The following is a 19785-nucleotide window of genomic DNA, read 5'->3' as shown; positions in this document are numbered from 1 at the left end:
CAACACGTGGCAACAGTATTTCGGTTAATGTTTGTGCTATTTTTGGACTGCCCAGAGTTACCGATAACATTTCGTCCCTTACTTGCCCCAGTTTCATCAGCAGTGAAACAAAACTTGGCTCTGGATACCTGAGACGTGAGACCACCTCTGTTTTTGATTTTTATTAATGACGTTAGTGGAGATGGACTCTGGATACTACTAATTTTTTCAACACAATCTTCACATGGCATTTGGTCTTTGACAACTCTTACAAAATACCCTCCAATATATGCCATTGCAGCACTCGACAGAGCGGTCAGAAGGGTTCCATAACTTATCCTTGGTACCATTTACACAACAGAATAAGGAAATTATTATCATCAGAACAGGAGCAATAATAATAAGTAACCTAATTTTTGCCGTCACATGGTCTGTGTATTTACTGTACCATACCTTGTCTGCTTAGGCCTATTGCTTTAATCCATAATTCCCTAGTTGGCTCTTAGAAAGGGAATTCATGGAAACTAGTTCCAAGAACTTTATTTCTAGCGCCTTGTTCACAAAACGGAACGCAGCAGTACACCAGTGTACTATGATTGACGTATTTTAACAATACCTTGATTCCCATTTGGTTAGTGTGTGAATTAAGCCGAAAGTGTCAGGTTCCAATTCATCCTCAATTTACAAGAGTTTACCCATTTCACATCGGATGGTAAAATTATATTCTGTGACGTTTGCAGCAAGTGGTGAGTGAAACTTGTTTTATATTTCCCCATAACGATTTATTATCAATTTAGCAAAATCAACACGGTGTTTTAAATAATGCATATTAAGATACGTAAAACTGCAGCTGTCTAAAAATATTGTAGAGCCTATTTGAGAGTCTGTTTTAGGCAGCTAAAATAACATTTTAGTACCTAAAAATCCGGGGTCTAGTAATCACTATATCAAGAAACACAAACACCAGTCCCCGAGCCAGAAGAATTAATTAGACGTGATTATAATCACCCATCCGGCCGGCAATCGAATCCGGGACCTTCTGAACCGAAGGCCTCAACGCTGACCATTCAGCCAAGGATTGGGACAAAACAAAATCATTATTGAGTTTCATTATTTCTATCAGTATTAACATTCAACTTTCGTAGTAAACGTCACCAGTAAGCATACAACGTGTAGAAATACCGCCAACCGAGGTGTTCATGTGAGGTTGAATTGCAGCGCCTCTAGCGGCAAATATAGCATCCACAGGGCGGACAGCTATGAGTGGCTACTGGGCAGGCTTTGTATTCCTTGTAGGCTAAGGTCGGTGCAACGTAAAGCCACTAGCAAAAAAAAAAAAAAAAAAAAACCGTGGGCATACAGTAAATGGGTAATTACGACGGAAATCCTTAACCAAAAGGACCTACGATTATGATCATTATGATCATATTTTTGCAAGTATTACATCCCTGTGAATAATGCTAATTGTTTAATGTTAATTATTTATTATAATGTAAGACACAAGTATTTTTTTTTTTCAAATGAACGCATCATATCGGGATTAATAGCTGAAAGGTAACCTTTGAAAGTTGTCTGTAAGGAAGTGTAGCCTAATATTAAATATTAATGCGACTGACACCTACAATAAACATAACTTTCACAAACAGCTTTAAAATACTGTATTTACCGTGCTTGGTGTACTTTTGACTGAAATATGCCTACTTCAAACTAATGCCCAAGCACAAGACACAACGTGACACATGGCTTACAGGACCATTATGGAAAGAAAAGAACAAAAATATCATACTTAAGTGAACCATACACCGCCAACAGATGGCAACAAAAATGAACTCTCCAGGGTAAACGATAAACAAGTATAAGAAATATTCACTTATCATAAGTTGTAAAAATTCACAATACATTTCATGCACATGAGTCGACGCCCCGAACCAATAGCATTTTTATAGGGTCAATTGCGTATCAGTTGGCGTTATTGTCAGCGCTGATCGATCACTTACTTGCCATACGTATTGGGGCGAGATTACATGATCCAAATTTCTTCACAATGAAATGACAGTAAATTGATGACCTGAAATAAATAAGGCTCTAAGTGCCAAAATGACACATTTTGAGCTATTGTGTGAAATAGAATCTACACGCCAAAATGTATAAAATGTTCGAACTGCCACAAATGACGGTTTAGTAACAATATCTATCAACAGATGGCATGCTCTATGCTCCAAGCCAGTGCCTTCTATACTTTAAACTCATTTTCCTCAAAACTATTATTTTCGCACTTAGAGCCTTCTTTATTTCAATTCTTCAATTGTTTTCGTTGATTAGAAGCCAGTATAACCAGAATATTTAACCATAGAAACATCGTAATCTGTTCCCGAGAAATGGTGTTGGGAGTGACCTCTGAGTGCGTAACGTCACAGGCCACACGTGCTGGAAGACGAACACGTTGTCGCGCTTACAGTACTTTCCCTTCATCCTCAGCGTTGGCTAACATCTACGCTCGAACGTTAACCTGTTTTCCTTTCTTGTGATTTGAAAATGGGAAACCACAGATAGTGGGGTTCGAACCCACTATCTTATGAATTCAAGCTGTTAGCTACGTGACCTTAATTAAGGCCACGACTGTTTCCTTCACACTCCTAGGCCTTTTCTTTTCCTAGTTTCACCATAATATCTATATGTGCCGATGTGACTTACATCAACTTTTAAAAGATAAAAACACTTGGAAATATTATAGGCTACTGAAGCGAAATGGTGCACGGTGATGGTGGCGATGTTTGTTTTGAGGGATAATCGTCCCTTTTTAACTCTTACTGAAATAGAAACACGCAGGGATCCTACCCTTCGAAGAATTAATATGTCGAGTAAAGGAAAGAAGGGCGTGAAAATTAATTACTAATTAGACCTCACAAGTCTAATACCGTCTGGGTGAGATGAGAATGAGAGTTGATCAAGGAAGATCAAACATGAAAGATTAACGTAAGAATACGCCTTTGAAATGTGGTGTTGGAGAAGGATGTTGCGAATACCGTGGATAGCCAGGCGAACAAATGATTCTGTCATCCGGGAAATTGGAATACAAGAAAGTTTATGCCAAGTTGTGTACCAGAGAATCCTGCAATTCTTTGGTTACATTATGAGAAGAGAGAATGACAACCTGGAAAATTAATTGACCAAGGAAAAGTTTCTGGCCCAAGGACACGAGGACGGGTCGCAAAAAGATGGGTTGATCAAGTAAGAGAGATCATGGACTTGCCATGGAGAGTTACTGTCCGGAAAACGCAAGTACGTACAGAATGGTATCAGCTTATAAGAGAAACAACAAAGTCCTTGGGTCACGATACTCAGTCATGAGTGGAACGACTGGAGAGAGAGAGAGAGAGAGAGAGAGAGAGAGAGAGAGATGCAAGTTGAATCAATGGCTACCCCAGATGTTTTATTGAACGAATGTAATCGAGGATCACCCTATCAGTGCACACAGAATAAATACTTAACACTTTAGTAATTAAGTCTATTGTCCTCACAGTGAGACCGGCTGCACGTCTTTACCTGGAACAGGAGATCCATCCGTAATCTTGACTGAAATATTTCAACTTACATATCTCACGTACCACAGCAGCTGCAATCAGTCAGGTTCTGGCTACCACAAGGCACTTGACTCGACTTCAGACAAGAGCGATGATTGCTCCACACAGTGAGCCACTACTGAACAAACAGGTCATCACTAGACAAGATATCGTCACATCACAACACACAGTTCTAGGTGAGACAGGAATAGGAACGTTCTAGTTTTCCCCTTCACAAAATTCACGGAGACATCGGATGAAAAGTACAATAGAAGCAAAGGCCGTCACATACCCTTAAGTCCGCCGGGATCTTTCCAACCTGATCGACTCATCTCTTCCAGAAAATACCGGAGGAGGCTACAGAGTGTTGACAGCTACATGAGCATGTAATACTATATTCAGCCATGGGCCATATGGTCGCCAACCCATGTTTCAAGGTTGAGAGCGCCTGAAAGTAGCCTACCCCTTTTAAAAACAGGCATGGGATACCAAAGATGTACTTTATACCCCCTACACACAAAGGTGAAAACAGATATTAACACAAGGTCGTCCATATCTAAGACAGACATATATTTAGTCCATATAAAAATATATTTAATAACATATAACTGATTAAGTAATGATTTAAAAGTTACGTATTTATTATTAAAGGAGAAAGAGAATATTCAGGGATATTGTATAAACGATGTGTAATGTATGTATCTTGCATTCCAGCAAAATTGAAACTTGTGATTTTATTCTGGTGAAATATGCTTTTCTGACACTGTGTTAGGATGACGAGGACTCGGACCAAGGACTCACGATGCGAGGGTCCCCACCAGACTGTGCGCCTCAACCCAGCACCTGTTTTCGGGACGGCCACAGGAAGATCGACTTCGTGCTGGTGTACGAGGAGTCGGCGAACGCACGGGCGAGCAGTCTGGCAAGTGGCAGATCATCCTCTGTCGGCTCCACCGAGACCGCCCTTGCCATCTGCTCCAGTGGAGACAAGAGATCCAACAAGCGCGAGCTCTGGAGGCAGAGGTTCATGGCCAACCTACGGAGAGCGGGATTAGACATGGAAGAGGTAAGGTACTTTACATGACTCTGCAGGACATACAGAACTCAAAGAAGCCCTGGGAGACTGTGGTAATCTTCCTTTCACGACGAAGGAACCCTGCCTGACCGGCGCGCGGCAACAAATGGCGAAGGGACGTACAAAGAAATTTGTCTTGCATCTGTGAACAATGTCGTGTTATAAAAGCCTTCAGTTTCTTCTTTAGTGCCCTAGAGTGTGCAGGAGGAGCCACTTGAGAGGGACAGTCCAAAAGTAAACATGGCAACAGTTGGAAAGTTTTTCCCTAACAGTACGGTACTTTTCACTCTACAGTAGCGGTATGAGGGCAGGGTTCTTACGTCGTGAAATTAATAATACTGCTGAAATTAATAATACTGCTGTATTTTGAGAATAATTAGAAGACGTCTCGTATGAATGGATGAGACCCATTCGAGAACCCACCTACCTTGGAAACCTGAAAGACTTCCACGATTCAATACAAGCTGTCCTGAAGTCGATTAGAAAGTTGACAATATTTTGTAGACTTTGACATTTTGAACTACTGTTTATCCACTGTCCTGGTTTGGGTCTCATATAATTGGACCATACTCTAATTGGGGGGTCTTCTTTACATCCTTACTACAACCCCTAAATACCCTTATAACTATGTGAAGGGATCTGCAACCCTTCTTTACAACCTCGTTAACGTGATTGATTGATTGATTGATTGATTGATTGATTGATTGATTGATTGATTGATTGATTGATTGATTGATTGATTGATTGATTGATTGATTGATTGATTGATTGATTGATTGATTGATTGATTGATTGATTAAACAGCTATGCGCATGCTAAGGACGATAAACTGTTACTGTAGGGAAAGGGAAGATTTCATTGGAAGGTTAGCCATGAAGTACGAAACTTGGACTCGCTCGTTACGAGTCACTCTTGAAGCGGTAATCCAAGACAGGGAGGCATTCTAGATAACCTCAGCCAACGAAACTGTTCCTTGCACAAGGTGTTGATACGAAGGTGCCGTTTACTGTGGTGTATGACATCTGCACGGGCTGTACCTCAGTTAGACAAGTCAATGCAACCTATTACAGCGATATTTTGGGACAAAACATCAATCCGTAGTCAGGAAAAAGTGTCGGCACTTTATCCCTCATGACACTCCTGTCGATGAGTAAACCTCAACCCCGGCAGAGTTATTCGAAGTTTTGAAGGGTTGAGAAAAATCTACTAGACACTCAATGTTGCACGACGTGCGTATGTAAAAGATTTCTGGTGACACACTTGGTGTTTGCCCGACACGACTAATTCAAATCCTCAGGTCTGCTTACCTCCGCCATCTGGTAGAGTAAAACGAAACGTCAAAATTGACGTGCAGGTATCCTACATTGCGTCAATTTTATTCCTGTCCCTTCTTCTTCTTCTTCTTCTTCTTCTTCTTCTTGTGTTCCGGCCTTCTAAGGACCACGTTACAATTTCAATTCTTCCTCCTTAGTTCTTTCACTTCTTTCCTTTCCTTCCAGTATTATTTCATTGTTTCACTGTGCTTCTTTTTCCTGTCTTAAGTCCACTTTGTGCCTGTTTTCTTTTCCTTCTTCCCTTGGAATCCTTCCATTTGTAAGACTTTCTTCCTAAAAATCTTTCTTTCCAATAATTCTTCTTCTCGTATGTTGTTCCTTTCCAGGTTTTTCTTGACTTCTTGAATCCAGGTGGTGGTTGATTTCTTGCATTTCTGCATCTGTAAGGCTTTCTGAAAGTATGGCAAAGTCATCTGCAAATACCAGGCAATTTATTGCAACACCTTTGTTCTTTTTCCCCAGAACGAGTGGCAATATTTTGGATTCTTTCAGTTTTTCATTCCAAATTCTTACAATTTTTTCCATGACACAATTGAAAAGGAGTGGAGATAAACCATCGCCTTGCCTGACACCTGTATTTATTTTGAAACGTCGAGATATTTCACCCATAAATTTTACTTTCGAGATAGTGTCTGTAAGGGTTTCACGAATTAGGTTTGCCAATTTAGTTTTAACTCCAAATTCACAGATTACTTTATCTAGGGTTTACCTATCAACAGAGTCAAAAACTTTTTTAAAGTCAATATATGTTACAACTATGTCTTTGGAGTTTATTAATCTGTGTTGAATTATGGATTTCGGGTTGAAAATATGTTCGGAGCAAGATCTTCCCTCTCTAAATCCACGTTGATATTCACCCAATTGACGGTCCAGTGTCGATTTCACTCTGTTTAGTAGTAATGTTGAGAATATCTTGTAAGCGATTGGCAAGAAAAATATACCTCTGTAGTTGTTGACATCTTGCTTGTAACCCTTCTTGTGTAACGGGTGTATTAGAGCCACTTTCCAATCCTCTGGGATCTTTTCTGTTTCCCAAATTTCTTTAAAGATTATTTGTAGATCTTCTATAATATTGGTTCAGCCCATTTTAAAAGTTCAGCTGTTATGGAGTATTTCCCACTAGCTTTGTTATTTTTAAGATTTCTTAATACTTCCTTAATTTCTTCCGCTGTTGGAGGTGAATCAGCTTCTAGATTTTCGTGAATTTATGAAAATTTTAATTTATGATTTGGCTCAGGGCAGTTCAGCATTCGAAGTGTTTTGCCAGAATCTCACAATTTTCGGCATTGTTACGGCCAATTTTACCATTTGCATCTCTGCAGCAAATACTCGGGGATTGATAACCTTTCAGTCTGTTCTTAAAGGTCTGATAGAAATTTTGGGAGTTGTTTCTTACTTTCTATTAGCTGCGATTTTTCAAAAGATCTTGTAACCTGCCTTATTATTCTCGTTGTTTCTTTTCTTGGTAGTTCAAATAGCTCATAGTGTTCATTCTTTCCGGAACATTTCCCTTTTTTTCCACTTTTTCGTTCTTTCTATTAGTGGTTCCTTACATACGTTATTCCACCATACTTTCTTTTTAGTTTTAACTGATCCAAATACTTTCTTTGCTGCTCTATTAATCTGTTTAGATAATTCTGGCCATTTGCCATGCTGAGTTATTTTAATTTCTTCCTGAAAGTTTTCTATAGTTACTTGTGTAATGTTGAGCCTATCTACGTTGTATTTCATTCATTTTCTCGGCCTTCTTTGATTTCTGCGAGGTAGAAGCCTTAGCCTAATTTTAGAGAGGTAGTGATCTGAGTCAAACTCCCCACTTATTATTACTTTAATATTCATAATTTCCTTAATATTTTTTGAGAAATAGCTACATGGTCCAATTGAAACTCACCTAACATCGGGTATGGGGACACCCATGTTTTAGCCTTTCTTGGAAGTTTCTTCAAGAAGGTCGACATTAATTTTAGATGAAAGGATTCAGAGATTTAGTCTCATGCCATTTTTGTTTGTTATTTTGTGTGCCGGATATGCCCCTACTGTTTTGCTGAAAACTTTTTCTTTGCCTATCTGTGTATCAAAATCGCCTAGTAGAATAACATTTGATGTTGGAATTTTTGATATTTCATCATCTAGAAGACTCCAGAATTCTTCAGTTTTACTTGGGTTCTTCCTATTATCTTCATTTATTGGTGCATGACAGTTAACAAATGTATACTTTTTGTTCTTGAATTTAAGTGTGAGAAGAGAGAACCTTTCTGAACTAGATTTGAACTCCATAACATTATCAACTATTGCTTTATGGACATAAAAGGCGGTACCTAGTAGTGGCAATCTTTTCATAATTTTGATTGCTGGTTTACCTTTAAAGATTCTATAATCTTTTGTTTCTGTTACATTCTCATTCATAAACCGTGTCTCTTGAGCTGCTAAGATCTGGATTTCATGTCTATCTAAGAAAAGTTCCAGTTCTGTCTGTTTGCCGGTTTTTAGCAAGGAATTTACATTAAGAGTGCATGCAAAGAATTTCTTGTTAAATGTAAGTCTGAAAGGACTCCAAGGATGCTCCGACTCAACCCTTATTGCAGATGTTGGGACTCCCCAGAACCCTAGGTCCCGATGCATTGCATAACGCAATGGTGGATTTCTCTTCCGAGCTACCACCTGGGGTAGTGCTTTCATTCAGCGGATTTTCCATTCTGCAATTGAAATTGTACATTGTACAAGGTAGGAAATTAATTCCAAGATAAGATCGGATTGTTAGTCCGAAATGATTTTTTATTCGTGCTTTACTCCACTAGGTTCATCCGCTCTCTCCGCCGTTGGGACATTAAATTCCTCATTCGCCTTCGAGACCGTTGACCAGGTTTCACCTGTAACCCTAGGCAGGGGCCCTTACTGGGTGCTACCATCCGGAGCCAGATGGACCCAGATTTTTTACGAGGTTGTTACTCCTCCCCCTCCTCCTTCCCCATCACTTGCAAGATAAGGCCCCGGGTTTGGGACCGGCAATATCCCCTTATTATTATTAGTAGTAGTAGTAAACTTAGTAGTAGTAGTAGTATTGTGACGATGTCCACCATTTTCTTGTAAGAAATTGCGGAAGAGCAAGATGGGTTGCCTCCGCCTTGGGAACCACCGACGTTACTACCCAGAAGTGATTGCCGAGCAGCCACGCTATTCAGAACTAGCCAAACGTACAAGGCCAGTCCATCTCCGCCCCCACTCTGTCATCTCTCTGAAGGCATCCCGAAGGCGCGAGAAAGATTTGGAAAGTGAACTCGGGTCATTCTGAATCGAGAAGACTCTAGACACTTTTTTCGGAAAGTATCTCGAGGGGTCGGCCTCCCTATATAAGGTGATCCAGAAGAGCTCCAGCGTGTTCTCATTCAGAGTGGAGTCAGTGTGAACAGATGAGTGCAGTCAGTCTCTATCGTTCTGTTATGCCTGTCCTTGAGGAGTTGAGTCTCTCTTGTCCACCTGCTGTGAAGTGAACTTTGTGTCCTTTGTGCAGCGCGCAAGAGTTTGACAAAGGATCTGCAAGGCACAGTGAACGAAGACTGCTGTGAATGTACGGACAGTGTACTGTGTACAGATGTGAGAAACTGGGTTGTGCACAAGCTGTGAACAAAGTGGCTGCGATGGTGTACAGAGAGTATAATTGTGGAACTGCCGTAGGGCGTAAGTGGCAGTAGTGTGGAACAGTGTGTACAAAGTACTGTGTAGCTTACATCATTGTGTTAGTTTATAAGCAGACGAGCGAACAACCAGTATGACAGAGTAGAGTGCACACACTGATCTACTTCTGTGTCTGTGTGATGTGTAAGAATTAGCAGTAACTAATAAAGTTTAGGCATAGAATTTTAACGTTCCCAGTTACACATTACACGTTATTCTTCTTTCTTCGTTATGCCCGTTTACAGAGCGCGTTGGAACTTGTTAGCTTGATGATGGTTTTCCTTTCTTCTCCTCCCAAAATCTCTTCATGAACTCGCTATGCTGTTTCTTGCGTTCTTCCGTCCATTGCTTCCCTGTGGTTCTTTTAGCCTTTTCCGTGAACATGTGCTTTGCAACCAGATTCCCAAAAGCCTTGCGATCCCTGATGACATCTTCTGTGATGTTCATTTCTTTTAAGTCCTGCTTTATTTCCTCAAACCAGCTTTTGACCTTCTTTGAATTAATTATACCAAGCAATCTTTTTGCATATCTAGTGTCGTCCATCCTACAGATGTGGCCATAGAATTTCAATCGTCTCCTGCGTACACATTATTATTATTATTATTATTATTATTATTATTATTATTATTATTTCTGTGTGTGCAAAATTATGCTTATATATTATGAGGACACAAAATTAGAAATGCACTGCACAGTACACGCGTTATTGGTTAATATACTCATGTTTATGGAACAACAAAAATATGACTGGCAATGGAAGTACTCCTTATTACAGAGTTTTGTTCCACCCGGTAATGATCACTGAAAAGTGCAATATCCCCTTCACGGGAAGCATTACGACACATGAGAGGCTATCATCAGTACCGCAAGGTCGTTTCTGTGGAACATCGTCAGAGATGGATGTGCTCATGGTATACAAAGACTTCGACAATTGTAACAATGAGAAAAGTACAATGGAGTAATGTAAGTGGTACTTCCTTTACTAATAGAGCCAGGTACACGTTACCATAGTGCATTTTGTCGTTACCTTCTTTACAAGATATTAAAGCCGTGTAAAAATTATAGGAATGCTGACGTTATCTTTTATTTAACCAATATCATTTTTGTAGCTACGTACGGTTTTGGGTATGATAGTTGTTCATTTCGATAATATTTATTCACTGGAATATTTCATATTTCATCAAAGTATAACTCTTGTTTCACCCTCTACTCCCCTAAAGGACATTCTAAATCATTTGCTCCTCTTTTCATGAAGAACACTTGACTTATACCCATCTCCTCATTCTTGAAGATTGACCTAGCTGTATCCTCTGCGTAATGTCATCGCTCTTGTCCTGAAGAATCCTATGTCTTGTTCCAGGAAGTGGTGGAGAGCAGTAACAGGAAGCTGGTCTGTTTCATCAAGCTGCACGCAACTTGGTCTGTCCTTTGCCACTACGCTGAGGAGCTCAACATGAGGGCGCCTCTCCAGGTAATGTGAGGAGAGTCACCAGTTGCTTCTAATACAGATCTGCTTTAAAATCTTGCCGTGCTACTGCAGAAACATCGACAAATAAACGCTGCCGGCGTGAAGGCATTTCAGTAAAAATAATAAGTAACTTCTGCAGCATGAAACCTTACCCCAATTAAAAGTACACAGCTTCCTACCGAAATTCTCTATTCAGTATAAGGAACTTTTCTCAGAGATTGTCTGCAATGTTGAATAAAAATTGTGACAAACGCAGAAACTGAACCCCTTCCAGAAATAAATTCAGTTTCCAGATGGGATATAATAGCAGAGTGGCAATATTACTGGTTTTTCACTGGTTCAAATCCTGCCCAGTGCACGTGTGAATTTGGATATGAAAGGCTGGATCCCTCTGGTTCAGATCCCATTACCTCCTTCGGATATCAGAATATGAGTTTACATAGGTACACATGAGATTTTGCCGCACCCATCGCTGATATGTTATGATGGTAAGATAGGGTGACCAGCTCTAAATTTTCAAATGGAGGACACTCTTAATAAAAGGATGACTTTTCATAAAAGTGTTCTAAAAATGGAGGACAAATGGAATTTTAATATTTACATACAAAATTTAGTATTACATACCTTATAACTGTTATGTTCATGAAGGTGCTCAAGTTGTAACTTAGCTATTTTATGCTGATACTTATCGACTGCACCCACTTTCGACAGCAAAGATGAATTATTTTCTTGTAATAAATAATTGTAAAACTCACCACATGACATGTTTTTAAAGTTGTATTTCACTATTATAGTACCCTTAACCGACTCGGTCAGCAAACGGTTTCTTTCTTCTGACCACTGTGTATTAATGAGGGAAAACACACTTTCAACGGTTGCATTGCAACCTGGAATATCGAAATAAAACTGACAAATTGTAAGCAACTCAATAAATGTTTCAACGTCAGGGCTGTATTTTTAAAAAACTCGCACCACTGCTTATTTAATGCATGTTCCGTTTATCAATTTCGGAACTCCTAGTGTAATTTTGAACATTGCAAAATTGGTCAAAAAGTTTAGAATCGTCTATCTCCACACCTTTAGATTGCAAATACTCGAGACAAGGAAGAACATATTCAAACTGAATGTCTTTCATACTATGAAGCTTCATCCATTGGAAACACTTAAATTCTTCCATCATAGGGTTACACCACTTTAACAGGTATTGAATGCACGGTTCATAAAAACCAACAACATGTTCTACAAATGAAATGCATTCTCTTTCGAAGCCATTTTCATTGAGGGATTTCAGAGATTTTTTGACTTTAAGAGATATGAATTTATTTTCCATCCTGTCATTCAGTGTGGCCAGAGTTGAACCTAGTATATCACAAACTTCTGCTAAGAGAGCGTTTCTTTTTCAATGTATGAAATGTTGTGAAAAATGTGCATAGTGGAATGAACAAACCACAGGTAAAGTTCACAAAACTAGTTTTTAAAAAAGGACCTAATTATAGCAGGAACAGAATTTGAAGGCTGAGAAAGAAAGTACGACTTTAGAGCTGCAACCAATTTTAGCGTTCTTTCTACTGCAGAAAAACAAACTTAACCACCTTGCTTTGCTGTGACACAAAAGCTGTTCATAGTTTATTTCAACAAACTCGCAGAATTCTTTGAGTTGTTCGGTGCGAATTGTATAGATATAAAAATAAGAAGGAATGGATAACCTCAGAAATAAGTAAAATGAAGGAACGCAAGAAATGGAAAACAGTAAATACAGAAGAAGGAAAGCATAACTACAGGAAGTTAAATAATGAATTAAGAAGAGAAACAGAAAAAGCAAAGAAGAAATGGTTGACAGAAAAGTGTGATGAGATAGAGCAACTGGAGAAAGAAGGGAAATATGACTTCATGTACAAAGAAGCAACAAATATAGTATTCAGAGAAAAGAGAAGGAACAACAGAAATAAGGAAATAGAGGCTACAGATGGCATAATGATATATGAACCCCAAGAAATAATGAAAAGACGAGAAGAATACATAGAATGGCTATATGATCGGGACAATCGACCAAATGAAGAACAACTTAAATTAGAAGAGGAAGATATGGTTGAAGGGGATGATAAAGGGGAAACTATACTGAGAAGAGAGATCGAAGCATCACTGAATGAGATGAAAAACAGCAAAGCAATGGGAATAGATGAGATTCCTGATGAACTGGTAAAAGCGTTAAATAACGAAGGAAGAAAGGAGTTGATTGGATTATGTAATCAAATATACATGCCAGGAAAATGGCCAAAGGACTTTAGTGAAATAATCTTAATCCCTATGGAAAAGAAAAAGAACAGAAAAAAATGTGAAGAACATAGGACATTGAGTCTAATTTCACACGCAGCCAAAGTCTTACTGCGGACACTCAACAGAAGGATATATGGAAAGCTGAATAACTTTATAGGTGAAGAACAGTTTGGTTTCAGGAGTGGAGTTGGAACAAGAGACACCATTGGACTTCTGAGGGTGATAGGAGAGAGGTACATAGAGAAAAACATGAAGGTTTATGCTGTATTTATTGACCTTGAGAAGGCTTTTGACTGTGTCAGATAGGACAAACTGATGACAATCCTGAAGAAACATGGAGTTGATTGCAGGGATAGAATGCTAATAAAGAATTTGTATTTAAACCAGAGAGCAAGAGTGAGAATAGGAGATGAGTTGAGTGAAGAGATTGTATTAGGAAGAGGTGTAAGACAGGGCTGCTCCTTATCACCGACACTGTTCAACATCTACCTCGAAGAAATAATCAATGAAAGTTTTAATGGAAATAGTGGAGTTTGTGTTGGAGGTAGGAGAGTAGAATGTATAAGATTTGCAGATGATATGGTTGTGATGGGAGAAAGCGAACGTGAAATGATACAAATGTTAGATAAACTCAACATGAAACTAGAAGAATATGGAATGAGAATTAATAAGAAGACGACCGAAAGTATGATAATTAGAGGAAAAGGTAGAAGTTGTCATATTAGTATAGGGGGAGAAGAAATGGAGCAAGTCAGTAACTTCTAGTATTTGGGAAGTATGATCAGAGATGATATGTATTGCACAACAGAAATTAAGAAAAGAATCGCCATAGCAAAAGAAGGCTTTAAGAAAAAATCAAAATTATTTTGTGGACCACTAAACAAAGATTTGAGGAAAAGACTTGCTAAGTGTTACATTCGGAGCATAGAGCTGTATGGCGCAGAGACTTGGATATTGAGAAAGAAAGATGAGAGAAGATTGGAGGCACTAGAGATGTGGGTATGGAGGATAATAGAACGAGTGAAATGGGAAGACCGGGTAAGGAATGAGGAGGTATTACGAAGAGTTGGAGAAGAATGAAGTATGTTACAAATCATTAGAAGGAGAAAAATTAACTGGATCGGACATTGTTTGAGGAGGGACTGTTTACTGAAAGAAGGGATAGAAGGAATGGTGAAAGGCAAACGAGGAAAAGGAAGGAAAAAGTATCAAATGTTGGGCAATATCCAAGGAAAGAAATATTCGGACATGAAAAACTTGGCGCAGGACAGGCAACAGTGGAAGAGGTTCATCCCATGACAAGACCTGTCATAAGGCAGAATACCTAGATTATGATGATGTATACCGGTGTATATATATATATATATATATGCTTCTTTTATAAAATATTGATTAAATAACGAGAAATGAAGGCACAAGGCGTGGTGTAATACAGGAAGTCTTCTCGTAGTGGGAGAAAGTCCTTAGCTGTACAGGGCGATGATAAGATGTTGCATCTCCCAGCAATCAGTGAATCGGTATTCTTAGTGAGAGAAATAGACCAAGAGGTAGGACCTTCGCGTGTAGTGAAGCACAGAAGTGGAAAACCACTGAGAAGTGACCACAGGCAGTGCATTGTGAATGTGTTCAATAAACTAAGTGAACAGAGTCGAGGTTTGGCCGTTTATTCAGAAGTTCAGATCTTTGCACTGTTGTCCTATGCGATGCGCAACCCTGTACATCTGAACACGAGACGTTGACGGGGTGGAGTTGGATACTACACACTCGGCAAATCACAACTCTTTCTTTGGCGGAGGCGTGGACATACCATGTTTACATCAGGATTAAACTCTCGTGAAAAAACATATAATAAAGGTCAGGAATTCAAAATCAATCCTTCTGAGGAAAGGATGACCACGTTCATGTTAATACAATTACCGTTCTTTTTCGCGTATCAGACCACGCTTTTATAGCTGCATAAAGTAAGAGGGGGATTAGGGGGGTCTAATGTGATAGCCTCCAATTTCGTGCAGTGAATACATTATTTCCGGCTATAAAGAACTATAAATTGTACCTGTATGTATTCTACACTAATTATTCTTCGAGCCTTGCTGGATACCTTGGTTGGAAGGCAGTATTTCTGAATTTAAAAAATAAAGAAAACAAATTGTGAACAAATTACTTTTAGGCCTACATTTACTTCTGACGGTGATCTCGATCAGATATTGAGGATCTACAATCTGTATAAAAATCAGTCTGCGGTGATAAGGATCGAGAGCTCTGAAAAAGCAGCAGCAATCCGGAAAGGAGTGAGGCAAGGTTGCAATTTGTCCCCCTCTCCTTTTCAATGTTTATATAGAACAGGCAGTAGCAATAGTGGTGCCAAGAATCTCGCCCCCCCTCCCTTCCACCCCGCAATAATTAAAAATGGGCCCCTCGTTTTCTGATAAGGAAAGTTACAAGTTTATTTCGTAGTACAAGGTTGTATATTATTACAATGAACAGCAACGACGTTAATAATAATAATAATAATAATAATAATAATAATAATAATAATAATAATAATAATAATAATAATAATAATTACACACTTTAGTTTTGAAATCCAAAGGAATTAAAATATACTTATATGGTACGAACACACACATACACACACAAAGAAATTCATATTCCAATAATAATAATAATAATAATAATAATAATAATAATAATAATAATAACACGCTGGCAGTCACAATATTAAGAAATAATCTCGTTCTTAGGACCAAATAATTTAAAACTAAACTGTCCCTCGTACGCCTACTTAGATACACTGACTGCCGATAGTTATAAACAGGCTCAAAACTTCAGTATTTAGAGTTTAGATAAGAAGGATGTCTTTGTTATCGCATCATCGCTGACTACTGGGTTCTCAGAACTGGCTAATTATTTCAAAAGCCTTGTTGATTGTTGTGAGTGGCAGCAAGGGATGGTTATTATAGTAACAGGTTGGGAAACTCACATTCTTTCAGTATTAACTACTGTAAGTGGCTTATGTGAATGATCACATGAAACTATAAATTTCAACTTGGTTCAAATTATTATAATTCCATCCATACAAATAAAATAACGCAGCAGAAGAAAATAACTCTGATCACTTTGAGCTAAGTTAAAAAGTTCAGTTAAATGTAGTTATTTCTTGTATAACACAAGTACCGTACTTCATCAGCTTGTCTTTATTCTATGTACCAATTCATAACATTAAATGCGTGTTCTATCCTTACACTATACGAGACTTTAGTGCGACCTGTATGGCATGTCGCTTGTGACGTGTAGGATACGGATTCGATAATGTGGCTTTTCAGAGTAACACTCTTTAACACGGAAGACATACCGAACTGATGTCACTTTGCTTCGTAGTGGTTGAATGTGAAACACGTAAGTTTACAGAAGGAAACAATAAGTGACAAGATTAAACATAAGTTTCTTCTTAGGACTTGCCTTAATCCAATATATTGAGGTGATTAAGTACTTCACACCTTCCTGATGCTATTGAAATCGTGCGAGTGAATATCGAACTTTGTTTGCAGGCACACCCTAATCCGTCCAACAACTGGTCCGAGATGTTGCTGAAGGCTCTGCGGCTCCCAAACATCATGCAAGAGGAAGTGCCGAACAAACCACTCGATTACTACACGTGCCCTTTCAGGAAGTCTAAAATCGACAGGTAAGAGTCTGGGGCTATAGTTCTAAAGGCTCGTTGAACTGGGAAGATTCACATCTGATGGTCTCCTCTAGTGATGGGCAATACTCTCACTCGAGACTCTCGAGACTTGCGAGAATCTCGAGACATATTTTCCTGTGCTGTGATTTGTGTGACATCCCAGTAAGTACAAGCATAATGCCTATTGTACACCATCAGATTTCTCTTTCAATTCAATACTTCACGAGAAAAGTTGTCAAATCTTGTCAAAGATAGTTCAACATTGCTGAAGGTTTGACAAGATTCTAAAATATTGGCAAGGTTTGATAGAATTTTCTTTTAACATTGAGGAAAAGCAAACAGCAGTTGTGATTTTTGGACAAGCAGTAGGATGTATTCTTAAAAAATACGAGAAAAACACAATAAGCCATACTTTACATGGGGAAAATATTTATGCGATTATCTTCATAACTTTTGCAATGAATTTACTGCCATAAAATCATTTGCAGAGATTGTTATATTGCATTTATTTGCATTCATTGAATAAAAATGAAAGCAATACGATGGAAATTCATATTTTATTACATAATAATAATAATAATAATAATAATAATAATAATAATAATAATAATAATCAGCATCATAGTATGCAAACAGGGATGTGGTTCATACTTAGCAATTAATACATACACAACATCCCTCGGTCAAGAAGATGAAGCAATTTTTGTTGTTTTAATTCCCGTTCCCGGCAGTCCCAGCATGCCTAGCGCATACCGTTAATACTTTAATTCCACTGGTCAATTATGTCAAAGACTTGGTAATTCTTTGATCTATTATAACATGTTCTAATTCACTTTCAAGACTTTTGAAGACTTTCCAAGTATTGCAAGTGTTTTGACAAGTAGAGTTGTGAAGTCTTGTATTTGATAAAATACAAAAATTTGATCATGTACATCAGACTTAAGCTTGATAGTATATCAGTACCAGTTATTGAAGGAAATAACTTTCTCATACGGAAACGTGTCTACTGATAAATTTTATCAAAAGCCTGTAAGAGTGCTGCATGTTCAACTATGAGCTGTTTAATACCATTAGTGAAAGTGCAAACAGAATGTCAGTATCTTAAACGGTTCATGAATTATTTGAGGTGGACATCTTACCTGAATATCCCTGTGTAATTTTTTAATAACTGTAGATATGATGTATACCTACCTGGATACCTCGCAGTTGTTGTCGACAGAGTAGCTTCCAGTGATGCAGATCGGGTCGGAGGTGTTACTGTGATAATTCCCCTTCAATGGTATTGTGTGTTTTCAAGTGCCGGATCATCTCAGAAGTATATCTGCTGATGTATTTTACTTATTTTGAACAAACAACACAGCGGGCTGTGCTACATGGCATCTCTTAAAAATAATCGCACGTCCACGGCTCGCGTCAAGTTTCGAACATTGTCTTAAAGCTGTCTCGTATAATTAGACTGAATTACTCATTGCTCAGTCATATACTTAAGTACCTAACTATCATGTGAATACTCGATAACCTTGTAAGGAATTACTTCCTTTCAACATAATGTTGGTGAACACAAGCACTGGTCAAAGGTATATAGAATGTGGGGTCTGATAAATTGAGTGATATCGATGTACACCTACATTAGCTGTCAGTTTCTGTACTTAGCCTACTCATTCAATGCTGCATACAATGCCACAATGTGTATCCTTTCTAATTATGTTATGCTGCGTCAAAATACACCTCGTTAAAAATGAAAGAAATGTACACTCTAGTTGCTTGTTGACATGTGTTTACGGAAAGGAAAAGGCCCATGGTTGGCTATTCGCATGCTCGGCACAAAACGACATTCAACTCAGTCTACATGTAGACCTATGACCTGCTAGACATACAACGCAGGAACAATGCTCTCGAAGTCTCTCAAAATTTCTCGCGAGAAGCAGTACTTGCGCTAGTCTCGAGAAATCTCAAGACCCGGACTCAAGACAGACCATCACTAGTCTCCTCTACTTCCCTAAGAATTAGCAAGCAGGCAAGCACACCAGATAGTGTCAGTTTGCACTACCATATATGTTTAAACGTGTCATCCAGAGTTATGAGAATTCATAATCTCCACACAAACAGGAGTGCATAATACTGAACTCTAAACATTCACACACAAGTACTGCCACCACAAAAGCACAGGGTTATCAGACCTCTTCAGGAATGAAGACTGAATTCCTGAACAATTCTGGGATTTTAGAAAGAAATAAGTAGAAATTCAAACTTCATTTGTGGTCACAGGTATAAAACAATTTGAAGCCACTGGAAGTTCTGCAGAATAGAGCTATTAAAAAGGTGTTAGGGGCACCATATTTAATGCCTACTAAATTTCTTGATGAGCACACTAGGATAGTACATTTGTAATCTATATATTAAAAGAGTTTACTAAAAACAGCTTTAGCAAGTCCGTCTGTCCGTTCTACTGGACCGATTTGCTTCATTTTTGTTTTATTCTCTCTGGAATTACCTGCCAGTGAATCATGAGGCATTGATAGGTCTCTTAAGTTTGACCAACTTTGAGTAACCATAAAATCAAATTATTAAATGATCACTCCAATAATATTGCAGGTGAAGCCTTACCCTAATATGCAATACATTCTGTACTTAGCAGGTTGCTAAGTGACGAACACTTTCATTAATATCCTGATACATATGATATCCATCCTTAGTAATGTAATGTTTTATTACTACCTGTCAAGCCAGAG

The 19785-nt window shown here is 38.5% G+C and overlaps 1 protein-coding gene across 3 annotated transcripts in view; it reads left to right on the top strand.

The window, feature by feature from the left end:
- The window catches only part of LOC136877515 (anoctamin-7), an 865825-nt gene that overhangs the window by 766167 nt on the left and 79873 nt on the right, over positions 1–19785 (top strand). For all 3 annotated transcript variants that reach the window (XM_067151627.2, XM_067151626.2, XM_067151629.2), the window contains 3 exons: positions 4315–4608; positions 10987–11097; positions 16920–17056. In XM_067151627.2, coding sequence (XP_067007728.2) covers positions 4315–4608; positions 10987–11097; positions 16920–17056 — 542 coding nt within the window. The remainder of the gene's footprint in view (positions 1–4314; positions 4609–10986; positions 11098–16919; positions 17057–19785) is intronic.

Source organism: Anabrus simplex, chromosome 7 (genome assembly GCF_040414725.1).
Source record: "Anabrus simplex isolate iqAnaSimp1 chromosome 7, ASM4041472v1, whole genome shotgun sequence".
Lineage (NCBI taxonomy): Eukaryota > Metazoa > Arthropoda > Insecta > Orthoptera > Tettigoniidae > Anabrus > Anabrus simplex.
The sequence above is the reverse complement of the archived record's forward strand: the minus strand, read 5'-3'. Positions and strand labels throughout refer to the sequence as shown.